The sequence below is a fragment of the Artibeus jamaicensis genome, unplaced genomic scaffold, assembly GCF_021234435.1.
Source record: "Artibeus jamaicensis isolate MK-2021 breed Jamaican fruit bat unplaced genomic scaffold, CSHL_Jam_final scaffold_537, whole genome shotgun sequence".
Classification (NCBI taxonomy): domain Eukaryota; kingdom Metazoa; phylum Chordata; class Mammalia; order Chiroptera; family Phyllostomidae; genus Artibeus; species Artibeus jamaicensis.
The window spans coordinates 30195515-30213374 of record NW_026522047.1 but is presented as its reverse complement, the minus strand read 5'-3'; the positions used below and the strand labels follow the sequence as shown (position 1 = coordinate 30213374).

The following is a 17860-nucleotide window of genomic DNA, read 5'->3' as shown; positions in this document are numbered from 1 at the left end:
GTGTGTCTGGGCAAGAAATACAGGAATAGTTACTGTGGACAATATTTAAGCCATATGAATAAGAACCAATGTAAATGCTCTCCAAGAGGGCCATTTGGAATAGTAAGTAAACCCCAGCAGTAAAATTGGATCTCCAAATACCCAGGGACTGAGAGCTGTGGTCAACCAGAGAAAAATGTCACATATTACAGGAAATAGTTGAAGTATGGGCGCTCTGGGAACCCACTGCTTGTGACTGGCATCTGAAGTGGGAGCAGTCTTGTGGGATCTCCACTAACTCCCAGTACACAATGTCAGTATTGAGTTAAATTGTAAAAGACCCCTTGTCCACAGAGAATTGGAAAACAGCTAGGTGAGGAAAAGCAACATGGTCGTGTTACAGGTATTATGCATAAATAACATTTTTCTTTAAAAATGAAATATTTTTTTTCTAATTTTTCATCATTTGAAAAACTAAGCTGTTTAGAGCAAACCTCATAACAAAGCACTGTAGGGCTTACAACATATGTAGAATTACAATGGGTAACGTTAATAGCAGAAAATGTGGAAGAGTTTTAGTCTGGTAAGTTTCTTATGGGATATGTGAAGTGGTATACTACTATTTGACAGTAGTGTGTGGTAAGTTAATAGTGTATACTATAAACCTTAGGGCAAACACAAAAAATAAAATACATATAGTAAATAAACTATATTAGCTTTATAGTGCTGATATAATAGATCACTCCAAAGTTTAGGAGCTGAAGCAGCACAAATATATTATTTTATAGTTCTGTAGGTCAATAGTCCAACACAGTGAGGTTCCACCTCACTAAAAGCAAGGTGTCCGCCAACTTTAAGCCTTTCTGGAGTCTTTAGGGAAGGATCCATCTCTTTGATCAGTTGGGCTGACAAAATTCAGGTCCTTGCAATCATAGGACTGAGATCCATTTCCTTGCTAGTTATAAACTAAGAGGTATTCTGTTTCTAGATACCACCCATGTTTCTAGGCTTTTGCTCTCCTTCTTGTATCTTGAAGGGATTTTTTTTGCCCTTATTTCTGTCTGGCTAAAGCTGGGAAAAGTTCTTCACTTTTAAGATTTATGTGATTAGATGGACCTATCCAGGAAATTCATAATAATCTTTTATTATTAAAGCAGCTGATTAGCAACACTGGTTACTTCTGCAATTGTAATTTGTTTGATATTTACACTGTAGTATATATATTGAATATATGATAGTATTATCCAAGAACTCTCAAGGTCAACAAATAGTCTCTCTTTGCTCTAAAAGTTCAAGATAAGACAAGGAAAACCTTTTTTTCAATTAACTTTATATATGTAGTATCAACAGTATCATATTGAAAATATACATTTTATTAGAATATCAAAATAATGTTATTTCTAGTCTCTTTTATTTTCTATTACTTTTATTTCTATTACATATCATTCTGATGACCCTTGTAACACAATTTTATATATGTCATTGAAATTATATAAACTCATTGTATTTTTTATCTTTAAGGCAACATAGATCATTTTTTAAAAACCTTCACATTATCTAGATATAGACAATAAAACCTAGATATATTGAATAACTTAACCTAGTCAGGTAGCAATAGAATAAAGTAATTTAAATCACATTCCTTGACATTCTCAATCTAAAACATTATTGCATTTCATCAAATTGATCATTCAGCTGACATGTTACTCCATGGGAATTTAATATCCCCTTAACATAAAGGGCAAACCCTTAGTTCTATTTTGTCTAACATTTGTTAAATGTCGGTGAATGTTCTATTTTCAGAAATACTCTTTTTTTTGTTAATGCCTAAGATAAGTTCTCCTCAAAGTAGAGCTACAAAAATTATTGAAAGGTTCAAGATACTTTACTTTAACACTATAATTGACCACAATAAGAAAGAAGAATGTACTAAACCAACAAGGATGTTTACAAGGTACATCATAAAAGCTGGGCAAAGAGAACTTGAAATTTAGGGTTTAAAGACTGATGACCAGTCATAGTAAACTCAAGCACTTGTGAAGATGTGATACAGCAATCCCATAACTCTTTCACTTGTGCTATTCCAGTTACTCCCTGTGGCCTTCTAGCTTCCACACTTGCCCCCATATTATGTGCATGACCAAGAATGTTTTCCATTTAAAGCAAAAGTCAGATCATGCCACTCTCTGCTTTCAACATTTCCGTCTTTCTTCATTGTTCTGAGTAGACAGTCCAGAGCATTGGCTTGAATTAAGGCTCTATTATTTCTTCACTGATTCTCTACCCCTTGTCTCTTAACAGGAAACATGGGTTGGTGAATTCCTAGCTGCCTTCCTTCTGCTTCCTTTTTCTGGGCTTTCCCTTCCACACCAGCACAGAGTGAACCCTCAGGCTTTGATTGAATCTCAGGGCAGTCTTTGCCTTTGGCCAGAGTGGCTGTACTCCAATTATCTTTCCCACTTTAGCAATAATGGGACTAGTAAAAAGTAGATAGGCAGATATTCACTAGGAAGTCAGATGCCCATCTTTCCTTTTTGCAGACACTATAGACTTTCTTAGGATTCTCTTAGAGTTCTCCATGCTAAGCTTTGGAAGGCAAACCATTGAGTCTTCCATTCTAAATAGGTAGGTGGAGAAGACAGCCTCTCTTCACTAACTCTGAATGCTCTCTAAAAAGCAATAGCTCTTCTATCTTCTTCCCATAGCTTTTATTCATAAAGGTCTGTATATCACCATCAGGGTTCCTCCATTTCCCAGGAGAAGAGATTGGGAGGAAGGGTGTGGTTTGGATGCATACCAGAATCTCATTTCAAGAACTCACTTTCTTTGAATGATTATGCAGAAGTTAGTGTATTTGTTTTCTACAGGTTGCTTTCTTCATGTAATCCCTGAGCATATGACAACATCTGGTAGAAACAGTTTCAGCCAATACTTCAATCCATGTTATTTCAAAAGTAAGGTCCAAGGTATTAGGACCTTATCTACATTTTTCTACCCTGTATTCCAGAACCAAGGTCAGGACCTGGAAATTACATATGAAATGAGCAATTTGTGTTTGCCGTTGCTGCATTTGAGAGAATTCTGTTTCGATTCTACCAACAATTTTACAAAGAAAAATGTAAACGATCAAAATAAATCACTGAATTTCTTTCTCTATGCTTTTGTGAAAGTGCCATACATACCTTTTACCTTATCTTGATTGCCTAGCATGGTGATACACAGATAAGAAGTAGTAAATATGTTCTGAAAATAATACATTCCAGAAAGGTGGTGAAATTTTGAATCTCTCAAGTCTGCAATTCTCTTGGGGTGAATACCCATCTAGTTTTTAATCCCAGTATCCTCAAAGTGCTAAATAGGATTCAAAAATTAAAACCTAAATAACACTGTCTATATTTGTGATTATGCTTGCATCATGCCCGGAGCAGACTACTATTATATTTCTTTATTTTCATCCCTGCTGATGGCAACTTTCAGGTATAACTAATCATTTTCTATCTTTGCCTTTAGGATTTGATACTAGTATTTTGCCAATTTGCAAGGATTCACTTGGCTGGATGTTTAACAGACTTGACACAAACTATGATCTGCTACTGGACCAGTCAGAGCTCGGGAGCATTTACCTTGATAAGAATGAACAGTGTACGAAGGCATTCTTCAATTCTTGTGACACGTACAAGGACAGTTTGATATCTAACAATGAATGGTGCTACTGCTTCCAGAGACAGCAAGGTAAAAGATGAGACACCTGCTAATGCAGATGGTTGACCCGCATGTCAAATTTTATCTATTCCTTCATGATAAGAAAATTGCACATATATACCATTCATTTCGGTAGATGCTTTTCTAATTAGAGTGTTTAATAAAAGAGCAAATAAGCATTTTGAACAATATAATTCTGCTAGGCATGCAAAACATGCTAAATAAGATGAAAAAGAGTAATTAATATTTTAAATTGATGTACTTCATTATAGTTTCCATTATCAACCACCAAGAAGAACATAGAGGAGATATGAGAGCATTGATATTTAAAGTGATCATTAAAATTCATTTGCTATCTATGTTGCCCATGGTGTAAAATAAATGGTTTTTTATTGCTATACAACAGAGTTTTAATGTTCTATGTTGTAATCTTATTAAATGAACTGAATTAACCACAGCACTCAACATAAAGTTATTTGTGAAAAGGACTTCGTCTTTCAAACTTTCTAAATAACTTAGCTTCATAATACTTCACCAAACAAGAAAGTGTCTTGATCTCTCTGGAAGAAGTGAAAGAACCCAAACAGTTGGGATGGTGATAATTCCTCATTCATTTTTCCTTCTCACAAAATGATAACATAATGCAAGATGGGAGTCATGCTTATGTACTCAATTATGTGCCAGTTATAATTAAGTATGTAAGGGAAATAGATTAAAAAAATCATGTTATGATAAAGTTTGGGAGAAAGTAAGGAAATTCTGAAATGTGTAATTTGGTGCTAATGTAACAAAAACAAACTGGGAATTATTCTCATGATACACCTGCTACTGTCACTGTATTTAACAATTTTTGAGAGCTAATAGAATGAACACGCAACTTGTAAAGTATATTAATGCTTCTCATTTTTCATATGGGAAACTAACACATTATGTAGGACATTTTACTATCTCAATTACTTTTTCATAAGTGAGTAATAATTTACTAAGTAGGAATGAAATGATTATCAATAAATGGAATAATAGGGAGTCAACACCAGGTTTTGTACAGTAGCTGAACTAATAATAAACCAGTTTAAGCAAAGTTGAAAACTTAAATTTGCTTACACACAGACATACACATACTCAAACACATTGCTGACTTTATTATTACATAGTGCTTCTCAGTGATTGAACGTCCTAAGAAATATATCCTAGTTTTAATGACTGTTACACATTGAAATGATTTGAAGAAGAAAAAAGTAAATCCTGGTACGTAACAAGACATGTGGTCTTTTGTTATGATAAAAATGCTATTTTAGTTTTTTCTTGAATGTTATGACAGTGTGGTTAAGTATTTATAAGTGAACACAAAAATATTATGAATACCTTAAAATGTTTCATTATAAGTAAATGCCTGTATCTTAAACAATTTCTGAATTTTACAGAAATATTTGTGGAACTGATTAAACATCCCCCAATTTTTTTTTGCTTTGCATACTTTTCATTTATTAAGCGTTTTTTCCCAAAGTGTTAAATTCTTTATAGTCCTTTGAAGTCATTCTCTGAGATCATTTAATATATAGTAGAAAAAAATTAATTAAAGAATACCCAAAATAGTAAAAGGAATCATAAAACTTCCCAAAAGTGTAGGAGAGTTTGGCTGATTATATTCATCACTTCTGTGTGCTAGAAGTGCAAAAAGCTCTGTCTGGCCCTGGCTGGTGTAGCTCAGTTGATTGAGCACAGGCCTGCGAACCAGAGTATCATGGTTCGATTCCCAGTCAGGGCACATGCCTGGGTTGCAGGCCAGTTCCCAGCAGGGGACACACAAGAGGCAACCATACATCGATACTTCTCTCCCTCTCTCCTTCCCTTCCCCTCTAAAGATAAATAAATAAAATCTAAAAAAAAAAAAAGGTCTGTCCACATAACTGACACTGAATTAGTCTGATAAGTGATTTAATAATAAAGAATAACCATTAATTAAAAAATTGTATTCAAATGTTTTTTACTTTATAAAAGAATGTTTCCCTGTTTATCTAATAAATGAGAAATTCTTAAGTTTAGTTTAATAAATTTAATATAAAAGTTAAGTTTTAACTCCATAGTAAACTTAAGAATTGAATAACAAGGAATTATATGTATACATATATATATGAAGAAATAAATATATATGAAGAAAGAGAGAGGAGTGTATGATGGGGTGTTATTAACCCAAGTTTACTTTAAAACTGCAATCAAGATTATAGTTATAAACTGTTAGAAATATCTGGAAAACTAATGGTGTTTTTAAAAAATACCTTTCAAAAATAGTAAGGTTAATTTCAATATTAATAAATGAGGTTTAGAATTTAAGTGTTCAAGAAAGTGAAACACTTGTAGATTTCCAATGGAAAAAAATATCTTATATAAGGGAGAATCCTCCCCCCCCCAAAAAAAAAAAAAACCCTGGAAATTATTTGTAAAAAACTGTGTATTTATTCTTACATGTTTAAACTTGAGTCACTTTCAAAGTACTCTCCATTTGATGCAATACACCTATCAAGATGTCTTTTCCGCTGCTCAAAACAGTTTTTGAACTCATCAATTTTGATGACTTTTAGTGCTTCTGTCATTTTTTGTTTCACCTCTTCCATTTCAGCACAACGTTCCCCTCTGAGGACTTTTTTCATGGGAAGGGGGAGTTGCTTGGGGCAATATTGGTGAATAGGGTGGGTGGGGCAGGGAAGTGATCCCATTTGGGGTCAAAAACTGCAGAACACAGCGTGGTATGGGCAGGTGTGCTTGTAAATCACTCATCGTGAAATGGGCAAATGCATCGAAAATCTTCAGAAACAAATTTCACTGAAGCAGAACGCAGCCTCTCACAACAATGCCAGCTGGTATGCAGATACAGATGGGTTCCTAGAACACTCACCTAGCAGGGGAAGCCTGTACTACAAGGCACCTGCCCCCCAGAAAAAATTCCACTTATTTTGGGGTTCCCCTTGTATTAACTAAAATACACATTTGTTTCTGTGACTAATTGTCTGAAATCATGACAGTTATGCACTATAAAATGGCTGTGATTGTGGTTTATAAAATTCTTTTTCTAAGTAATCATGAAAGAATAATTAGGAGGAATATTAATTAGCGATTTTGGTTACCTCAGGAGTTAATGATTTACTTTCATAAATTTATATTCTAAACCCATACTCTAAAAAAGTAAATAAATAATTATTTGCTATTTCATTTAAAGTCCTATTATGTAAAATCCAGGAAAAAGAAAACTAATTTTTATTTAAGTCCCTCTAGTCTTTCATATATGGAAATTTATTTATTACTCAAATAGCCCTGTGAAAATATTGGTATCCTATTTTATGGCCAAGCAGTGAAATTTATTGATCTTTAATAACTTCAGATTGTGAAATGAGTACCAGAACTGGTGTTTGAAGGTAGAATCTTTGACTTCTGTCTCAGTAGTTTTAACTCTATATTCTGAATTTGCAAGGTAATTATTATGAAATGCCATAGAGATATCCCTGTACAACTTCTTGGCAAATTCTAGTCAGTAAGTCTATTTTAATCGCAATATATCCAACATTTTTTTCTTTTGGACAACAATGAAAATAGATGTTCTTTTTAGAAATCATTTATATAATTCATATATAGGAAGAGATATCAAAGTGTGGCTCATGTATACTATATTACAAATGATCTTTTTCTATCAAATGAAAGACATTCAAGACTGAGAATATTATCCTCTGGTATTATGAATATTTAAAATTTCCACTGATGAAATAAATACAATACAGTTATTCAAGTTTATCGATTCTGTGCGAGGCTGTGTGAATGATAAAATGTGGATTTTAAAAAGAGAATGAGGACAGTGGCTCTCTGAGAGGCAAAGCAGAGGGCAGCCTTGGTGTACAACCCCAGGCGCCCTTCATACTGTAGTGGAAGTTCATGGCGTCCCCTGGGAGCCGGGCGGGACGCAGCAGGGAAGTCCTGCAGGATGCAGCAGTGACTGCCTGCTTTGAGTCACTCACACACCTCCATAATGTCTACTGTATTTTCATTGACATCTGATAAAAATGTGCTGTTCAGAAGTGACCAGTTGTGAGTATAAAAACACATTCGTATACTGGAACTGCTGTAAACGTACAGGTATTTCCTTATTTATTTTCCCCAGTGACTTTTATTTGGTTCAGATTTCTGTGGGAAAGTAAAACTGCACTGTTATCATTCTATTGAAAATTCTAATATAGGTCATATGGGAATGGTGTCAATTTAGAGGCGTGAGTTTTTAAATGAAGAATGCAGCCCTGGCTGGTGTAGCTCAGTGGATTGAGCGTGGGCCTGTGAACCAGAGTATCGCGGTTCGATTCCCAGTCAGGGCACATGTCTGGGTTGCAGACCTACCCTTCCCCTCTAAAGATAAATAAATAAAATCTTTAAAAATTAAAAAAAAAAGAATGCAAAATGATGAATGATGTTATTTTCAAAAATAACATTTTCAAATTTAACTAGTAAAAATATTTCATTCTTCTTTTCTTGTTTTTCTTATGTTTGGAAAAATTACTTGTAAATGTATCAATAAATTGTTAAATGAAGTATAAATAAAATTATTTTAAAAACTACATTTTTAATGCATAATCCTCATAAAGTTTCAAGCATATAAAATCAGAATTTCTCATAAAGTTAAAACACTATTAGGTAGTAAACCATGTTGAGAAAAATAAATCTTGTGATATACATTTGTGTGTATACCCTGTGTGGACTATTCATAGTCTAATCATGCTTAAACCTTCCTGCGACTAGTTGGATTACTGTTCTTTGACTAGATCACCTCTTGGCAAGTGAGTTTAAATGATAGATGTAATCTCAATTAAGCTCTCCCAGTATACTTAAGGGCTAGAGAGAGCTGCCTTTTAAATAACAAAAAAAATTCAAAATCAAATATTATATGTAGTTGAACAGCTTAATCTGTCATGATTTCTCTTGAAATCTTAGAATGATTTTATATATGAAGGTTGTGGGACTAGTAATCAGGTTTATTCAATTAATTTATTAATTAAATCAGAATCAAATTCACCTGGATTTTTAGGCCATTCAGTAGTGAACATATAAGAAATACTAGGGTTTTATAACTGGCTGTTAGCAATTAGAAGAATTGCTTCCAATATAATATTGAAACTTTAGCTAAGATCATTCTTGGTTCTAAATGTTGTATTTGGAAGACAGTGGATTTTAAGTTATCTAGTCTATAGTCTCATACTATACAACTTGATTCCTATTTTTTTATTATTTAATATAAGAGCCCCACAAGACTATTAGGAAAAACAAAGTGATCAACTGAACCCATTTCAAAATGCAATAGAACAACCAGTAATTACTTAGTCTTTTCAAACATATTACTTTTGCTTCATGGTTTAGATTCTCCAAAGAAAAACATTTTTGGTTTTGCATATTAAACTATAAAATATATATTAAACACTTTGTCTCATTTGTTCATTCCACTTTACTTGCATGCAGATGTAATAACTGAATGTTATGAGATTAGTATACTAAAGAATTTTGAAATAATTTGCATTAATTATACCTTGCCATGTTCCTAAATAGTTGTAGTGTAGGGAAAACAGCTTCTAGTTTATTGTTTTGCTGTGTCAAACCTTTATGATTATACTGCACTGTTTTTAGATAAGAACATATATTATATGTAAGAATATATGTAATTATGCATAATAATAATAAAAATCAAACTGTATTGTCTCTATTTAGAATTTTATACTCCTACAAATATCATCTCCTTTAAATGGTTGAGTTTGAAAAATAGGCAAATTCTTATTTCCAAATTGGTTTAATGCTTTAAGCTTTTGTTTTAGTGTGACTTATGAAAAAATGTTTATTATGTCTAATTCTAAATTGCATATACAAGTGTTGGTATAGTAGGTTTATAGTTGTTCATATAGAAAAAGACATGCAGGTTATGATTATTACAATAGTTTATTAACTAAAAAGAATGTCACAGTGGCAGAGTGCTCTTAGGTACAATCCTGTAAGTGCTCCAATTGCTGCCCTTCATTGCTGACATAGTCTGGCAGTCTGCTTGCTATATGCAAGCACACTTTGGCGTGGAATTGTTACCTCCTTTTGCCCATCCCTGTGTCCTTGGAGCATCTGGGTGAAATAAAAAGACCAAAGCCTGACAACACTTTTCAGTATCAAATTTCATTTTATATATAACTACATATTATAATGTTTATAATATATAAAGCTATATATTATATATAAATATTATATACAACTTGAAAGAAGGATTAACTTTTTCATGGATCACTTTTTTAATGAAAAGCTGTGTCTCTACATCATAGAAACTGTTTTAAGTGAGGGAGAAACATAAGAAGTTATTTGTCCAGGCGACTGCCCATCACTTGGGTTTACATTGCTGAGTTGATGGACCTTTTGAAAGCAAATGGTAATAATCATTTTTAGTTATATAGTAAGTATTTTATAGCATTCTCTTTACTCATTCAATTTGGTTATTCTGAGGAAAATCAGGATAATCTAATATTAATCAGGAAAGTATTTCTCTCTATCGTTTTATAAAATAGATAGGTAGAGACACATGCATTTATATGTATGTATCTCCAAAAGTAAAATAACTATATATAATATGTGTTTTCCAAAACCATGTATGGACTAAATAAAGTTTGATATCATAGAAATTATACTTTATCATTTAATTATAACCCTTGAAGTAACATTTTGAATGTCACTGCAGACCCACCTTGCCAGACGGAGCTCAGCACCATTCAGAAGCGGCAAGGGATAAAGAAGCTCCTAGGTGAGTAATAGATCATTCTTCTGAAGTCTTTACTGCTTACATAAATAGCCCCAGGGAAAGAGCAGCATAAAATCAATACTAATCCAACAAAGATAGACTACACTAAATTTCAGGAACAAAATGTATGGAGTTTTTCAAAGCCATTAAACTCACTTTTACTATCTTTCATATTGAAAATTATTATGTCTGTTTTTATTACCCTAATATAATGTTCATTTCTAGAGTTATTAAGTTAAAAAAAGAGATTTAAATAATGATAAAATTAAACTATCAGCAGACACTTCAATTTTAATTCTATGGTTCACAACTCAAGATTTATATATATATATATATATATATAGAGAGAGAGAGAGAGAGAGAGAGAGAGAGAGAGAGAAGCACCCCCTGAATACCTCAAGAAAAGTTGAACACACTTTCTAGTGTTTTTCATTAGCACCTTTTACTTTTAGTAAGTTAATGTATGCATCAAATCAACAGATAATAGATAATTCCAAATTTCACCTACCCAAAGTTATCATAACATTAAACTCTTATGTATAGATATTTTGTTTATTCTTATAAATGTACAGTTTTAAATAAACTCTTTGGAACAATTTTATATTTAAAAAATTATAAAGACAGTATATCGTTTTCATAGATCCTTCAACCAACCTCATCTAAAGTTACCATCTTACCATGTATGAAATAACCATTATATATTTGTCAAATTTAAGACATTAACATGACTACAATCATATTCCTTAAGCCTCAGACTTTATTTGGATTTTAGGAGTTTTTCCACTGATATCCCTTTTCTATTTTAGGAACCAGTTCAGAACACCACATATGCAATTTCTTAAATGCATATTAATGTCCTTGTGGATTTAGTGACTCAAAACTTTATAATGTTCTTTAGTCTGGTTAATCTGTGTTGTATTATGATGTGCTATTTTTGTAATTACATATCATATGTTTAGAAGAGAAAAATGTTTTTATTACTTGAGAATTCTTGGTTCAAAATTAAAGGTTTATTTTTGTAATAAAGCCTCTTTAGATATGAAGCATTACAGATGAGAAAAGCTACATGTCATATTTCTCTTAACTCATTAAATGCACGTATATTGCAGCTCACAAAGGAAATAATACATTCATACATTGGTTTGTTTGTGTCCACTAATCGAAGTTTAGCCATGTACAATGGGAAAAGCCATTGAAATTCAACTAAAATTTATTTTAGACATGATCAAAGTTTGCTAGTGACAAAAGTTTATTGAAATTCAGGCTTTGATTATTTAAAATTAGTTTAAAAATAAACACATTTAGTTCCAATTTGGGAGGAATCACTTTTATTCTTCTTACATAATAAAATAAAGTAAAAATCATTATTGTACAATACTGAATGTCTTAAATATTTTTTTCTAATTTAGATAGGATTATGGTACTTGTCCGAAAATTGATCAGTTGTTATGTAAGTATAGGGTGCCATTTGTTTCAATTTGCAAGTGCAGTTTTGGTTGAATCCGAATTTCTAGCATAATTATAAATAGTGTTCTTTTCCCTTTTCAAAGAATACTTGCTTAAAGTTTAAATTAAATGGTCACACTAATTATACTTTCTAACCTTTTATGACTACTATGTCAAACAATGGCATTTTCCCCTCAGATAGAGTAAGAACATTAAAAATTTTCTTTATTTTTGCCGGCCTTTCATCCACAGAAGTGCTTGTCAAGTTCTCGTGATACTCTTTCTACTTCACTGAAAGACAACCCCCGCACACACCCGCAATGGAAGAAGCATATCAGAAATCCTCCAACTTAAGAGAGGGTTTCTTATTAAGTCAAGTCTTAAATTGGAAGAGGGAGGGGAGGAGAGGGATTCCAGGTGAGAAAAAGATGTATACGGAGATGAAGCAGTATCGAATTTGTGGAAAACAGCTTGCTATAGAAAGAGCTTAAATAGGTGACTGAAAATAGAGTGTCGGCAGTGATGAGATGGTGAAGGGTCTGGTGTGCCATGCTAAGGGGGCTGGAGGACTTAATATGAATGCCATTAATCAGATTTTCATTCTGTATTATACCTCTCAAAACAGTGCCCTTTGCAGAGTAAATTTGCTTCACAGAAGAAATGTAAGCAACTCATTGTGATAATGGCTAGCTTCATAGCCTGGAGTGGAAACTCCAAATACATTTGTCTTACATGAATCAGTGCATAATTGATCACCATCAAAAAGCAACACAACTTACCCATAATGTGTGTGCATGTTTCGTAGGACAGTACATACCCTTGTGTGATGAAGATGGGTACTACAAGCCAACGCAATGCCATGGCAGCCTCGGGCAGTGCTGGTGTGTTGACAGATACGGAAACGAGGTCATGGGATCCAGAACGAATGGTGTGGCAGGTTGTGGTAAGCAAATGGGTACTTCCTTAGTAATATCTCAAGCACAGGATAAGTACTTAAGAATCTCATTTATTTGTTCAGGCACTTAATGAGGATCGCCCTATGCAACACGATAGAATATTTTGAAGAAGTAACAACAAGATTTTTAGCATATTAAAAATGTGTATAATTAGTCAATGGAATTGAATCATTTAGACATTTTAAGGGATAATTATTATAAGGGAGGTGACTTTTACTACTTCAAATGCAGAAGAGATGTTAGATACCTGCTTTTTTTTCTAAGTCAAACCTTTGTCATCCATTCTGTCCAAGTCAGCTAGCCCTAGTGCGTGACCCTCTTTTTCTGTATGCCTTTGGAGAAGCTGACTTTGTGAGTATGAAATCTCACCGGAGAGAAAACGTAGCCTTTTTAAAGTAAAGGCCCATAAACTGCAGCAATTTGAGCTTGTTTCCTTATGTTTGGATGATAAAAATATAGTCTAATTGTTTGAAGGGTCATTATAATTAATATTTTAAATCTTTTTTATGTATTAAGCTAAAATATCACAATTACATTGAACATAACATACATGAATTTTAAAGTTTTAAATATGGTGTCTTTTGTGTTTCATAAAATATTTTTCCAGAATACAAGTTTCAAATTAGTATTTTTGTTTGTGCTATGGAGAAATCACTACAAAAGCTATTATGCTACATGCACACACACAAAAAAAACACATGCACGCTCATACACACACACACACGAAGAATTAATGGATTATGTTTCAAATAATACATATGACCAAAAGTGAAAAACTGATCTGGTCTGCCCTATACTTTAGAAAATGTTGAGTTTTCTGTTTTTAGTAAAATTTAAACTGATACATTGTTTGCTGCACTTGTGATTGTTTGAATGTACATAAATGGTAAATGATATAACTGTAATCTCATTTAACGCTAACATGTCTGTTCAGCATTCATTTATTCCATAAGATTTTTAATAGCTCACTTGGTTTTCATTTTCTGGCCACCAATGTTAGAGTTAAGTAGAATAAAGTAGTACTCAGTAGCTACCTACCATAATTTTAACATGTTGTATTATTAATTATTTCAATTATCATTGATGCAATAGATAAATACTTTTAATTTATATTGTAAATAAAATGATATAGGAATTAACTATATAGAAATGATAAGTAAACAGAAAAATTGTTTTGGGAACATGACTCCTGAGTTTTCATGATGAAATTACCCAGCCAATACAGGAAGTAGGAGAATAAAAAACATTTTATTCACACAAGATATGAATTTCAATGTGTTGTATTATAAAATCAATCAAATTAAAAATATTGGGTTGTACTAATAGGGTATATTATAGTTAGCTACCAGAGAATTATAAGACTAAAGTATTAGAAAGGGTAGAAAATAAACACACATTAACATAGGAGAAATTTAAAAATAAATACGTATAAAATAATATGTGTATTATCACCTCCATATATAGTAATATGTATTTCTAAATATTTTTTAAAATACTAATTAGCTTTGTTAGTTTTTGTGTTGCCATTATTTAATATTATAACAAATTCCCACAGCCCTAGTGTCTTGAACCACACGAATGTATTATTTTGTGGGTTTATATGTCAGAGGTCTAGCGGGGGGCTCCCAGTGAGGAGCACCTCGGTGTTTTCAAGGCTGCATTTCTTCTGGAGGTCTTAAACAAGGATCTGATTCCTGCCTCTAAAGGCTGATCAAATTCCTTAGCCTGTGGACCCTTTCCTCCAATTTCAAAGCTAGCGACATAGCATCTCTCTGAACATGATTCTGTAGTCAAATCTCCCTTTAACTTTATCTGGGAAAGGGTCTTTGATTTTAAAGACATAAGTAATGATCTGGGCCCAACAGAATAATCTAGGATAATCTACTTATTTTCACATCCTCAATTTAATCACTTCTGTAAATTCCCTTTACCATATAAAGTCACATATTTGCACATGCAGTGATTAGGAATTGAAGATCTTTGTGGGGCAATTATTTTATTTAGCATAGTAATAGAGGAAATTTTTAGTTCTGTGTCATATTCAAAGTTTGACATGGACTCTAAAAAACTGGGCTGAGATCAATATTCCTGAACTGGAACCGTTACATATCAGACCTCAGTAACACCTATTTTGTAGCACATGCATTTTAGAAAATAATAGAGAATTCTTTCTCACCTTTGTTAAGTAAGCTAAAGAGCAAGTTAAAATTTTGTTAATTACTTCCATTTTATCAGAATTTATATTTTTCAGAAATCATTTTACTCCTCAGTCAAATAACATTAATGTTTACACTTTTCCTAAGCTATTGATTTCGAGATCTCTGGAGATTTTGCAAGTGGGGATTTCCATGAATGGACTGATGATGAAGATGATGAAGATGATATTATGAATGATGAAGATGAAATTGAAGATGATGATGAAGATGAAGGGGATGATGATGACGATGGTGATGATCATGATGGCTACATTTGATGAGAGTGGAGATCAATAAATTTAATATTTCTATTATTTACAAAGTGATAGCCTATTGAGAATTACCTTTTTGCTCCCAAACAAAATGATTCTAAAACTCACATATATTTTGTATAGTCATTTCAAATATTGCAGCTAAAGTCATAGAATTTCATGTTTAAATGCATTACTTAATTTGAGTTTTTATATGCCTTAGAGAAAAAGAAAACACATGAAAAGTCTAGCCAGATGGAAGAGAATTATGAAGAGCTACTGATATAAACAAATTTTCATAAGAACAAACTATGTAAATCTCCCCTAAACAAAACAACAACCAGAGTTTGAGGTTGTATGTGTTCTGTTTCTGAGAGATATTTTACGTTAAATTTACAGTAACTTATTGGTGACCTCGGTCCCCAGAACTTTATGAAAATATGCATGTCCTTAATTGCAATTCCAAAGGAGCATTTTTTCCCAAGCCTAGAGATGAGTGAGGGGATACCATACAGGGTAAGAAAAATGAGTCCTGTGTCGTGTTTACATTAATAATGGTGTTTTTAATTATGTAGTTATTCTGGATATGACAGGATATTTTTAGAAATGGCAAGTATGGAAAACCATGGATTCTGAAAATTAAAAACTTAGTTGTTCCTTTTAATTTTTTAAAATTTGGATAGCAATCTCATATAGATTTTTTTAATATTCTTAAATGGCATGATTTATTTACCTTTCTAGATTTTTTTATCTTTCTGACCAGCAACTTAGGGTATAGAATGTAAAGTAGGAAGATGAAGAGAAATATTTAATTTAAATAATATTTTCACATACAGTTTGTCATATGACCATTGTCAAATTTAAAAATCTTAGTTCTTATTTTATTTTCTATTTTAGAAGAAAATTTGCATTTAATCTAAGAATTATACCATTTTTGTTATTAGTGTCAGAACTTAGAGAACGTATTGTATGGTGCCTTGCAAAATAGAAATAGAGAGGTTTTAGCATGCACACCAATATAGGATATTAGACAATATATAAGCACACCTAATTAACAAATTAATACCAATAAAGGTACTGCTGCTGGAATGAAGAAAATGGAATGTGTTTCTTTCTTTTTTCTATTGTTACATAATTGCCATGTGGACTTGTTTATGATTATTGTGTAGACTAGCATTTAAGATTTAGCTGTAACAAAAAATATTTTAATTGCTATATTTAAGTTAGCATGTTAATTAATTGTGTAGACTTTTTGGCATACCATCACATTTAAGTATATCAGACCTATGGTTTTGTGCCCATATAAAAATGAAAAATTGTTGAATGTTTCACATTGCTATTATAATTTAAACAGTGGATCAACTGGTTTCCCGATATACAATTCATTGAAAGTAAACTTGGTGGATTATTTCCATTTGATTAATAAACACTAAAAAAAGAAGAAACTTTAATGTTGACTTTATGTAATATTTAAAGTAAAATGCATTTTCTTTTTTACTGTTTATGTATAGTTTACAAAATAAAGAATCTTGTAACCAAATTTAACTGTTCCGTAATGATTTTCTGTGGTTTAAATAGTGGCATAAAGCATTCTTTTTTAAATAGTTTTTAAAATATTTTATTTATTTATTTTTAGGTGAGAAGGGAGGGAGAAAGAAAAGGAGGGAAGCATCAGTGTGTGGGTGCCTCTCATGTGCCCCCTACTGGGGACCTGCCCACAACCCGGGCATGTGCCCTGGGAATTTTGATTGGGAATCAAACCAGTGACCCTTTGGTTTGCAGGCTAGCACTCAATCCACTGAGCCACACCAGCCAGGGCAGCATGAAGTGTTCTTAATCTACTCCTTGATTTTAAAAATAAATATATTACAAACTAGCCAGGAAATGATTTAAAGTTTTGAATTTCAAATTTAGAATTTTTGGCATCTTGGATATTGTTTTTCTACCCATATTAAAAATATATTTTGTCTGTTTGATTTAATTTTTTTACTTTTCATAGTGCTGCAAGTAGATCATTTTCTTTGTTGAGGGTGCTAATTTAAAATCTGCTTTTGTTGTATTATATTAAACATATTTAGCTAAATTTCTATAGCAACAGCATTTTTAAGACTGATAGAATAACTTTACTTAATGAATGTATAGGAGTCACAAACTATAATGTAGGTTGAATGAAAAAAGACAAATTATTGAATTCTTTATGGAGTTTCAGCAAGTAATTTTAAAATAGCAAATATAGTGGGCTTGAAGTTAAGCAATTTTTTAAAGACTCAAGCTCTCAAGAAATCAACTAACTCAACACTAAGTATATATTTGAAAATATTTACATTATTAAACTTTATATGTATTTATATACTTTTATATTTTATATTTTATAAAGTTTACATATAAACTTTATATGTATTTATAGGTATACTTTTATATTAAAAGTATATGTGTACAATTTATACTTGTAAATATGCCTATAAAATTCTACCTGTGATATGTATTAGATCTCTATTATTTATTTTTATAGATCCTGATTAAATACAA

The 17860-nt window shown here is 32.1% G+C and overlaps 1 protein-coding gene across 2 annotated transcripts in view; it reads left to right on the top strand.

Moving 5' to 3' along the window:
- The window catches only part of SPOCK3 (SPARC (osteonectin), cwcv and kazal like domains proteoglycan 3), a 299078-nt gene extending 282273 nt beyond the window's left edge, over positions 1–16805 (top strand). For both annotated transcript variants that reach the window (XM_053658095.1, XM_053658094.1), the window contains exons 8-11: positions 3490–3711; positions 10424–10486; positions 12735–12872; positions 15189–16805. In XM_053658095.1, coding sequence (XP_053514070.1) covers positions 3490–3711; positions 10424–10486; positions 12735–12872; positions 15189–15358 — 593 coding nt within the window. In that variant the 3' untranslated portion in view covers positions 15359–16805. The remainder of the gene's footprint in view (positions 1–3489; positions 3712–10423; positions 10487–12734; positions 12873–15188) is intronic.
- Positions 16806–17860: the final 1055 nt, after the last annotated feature.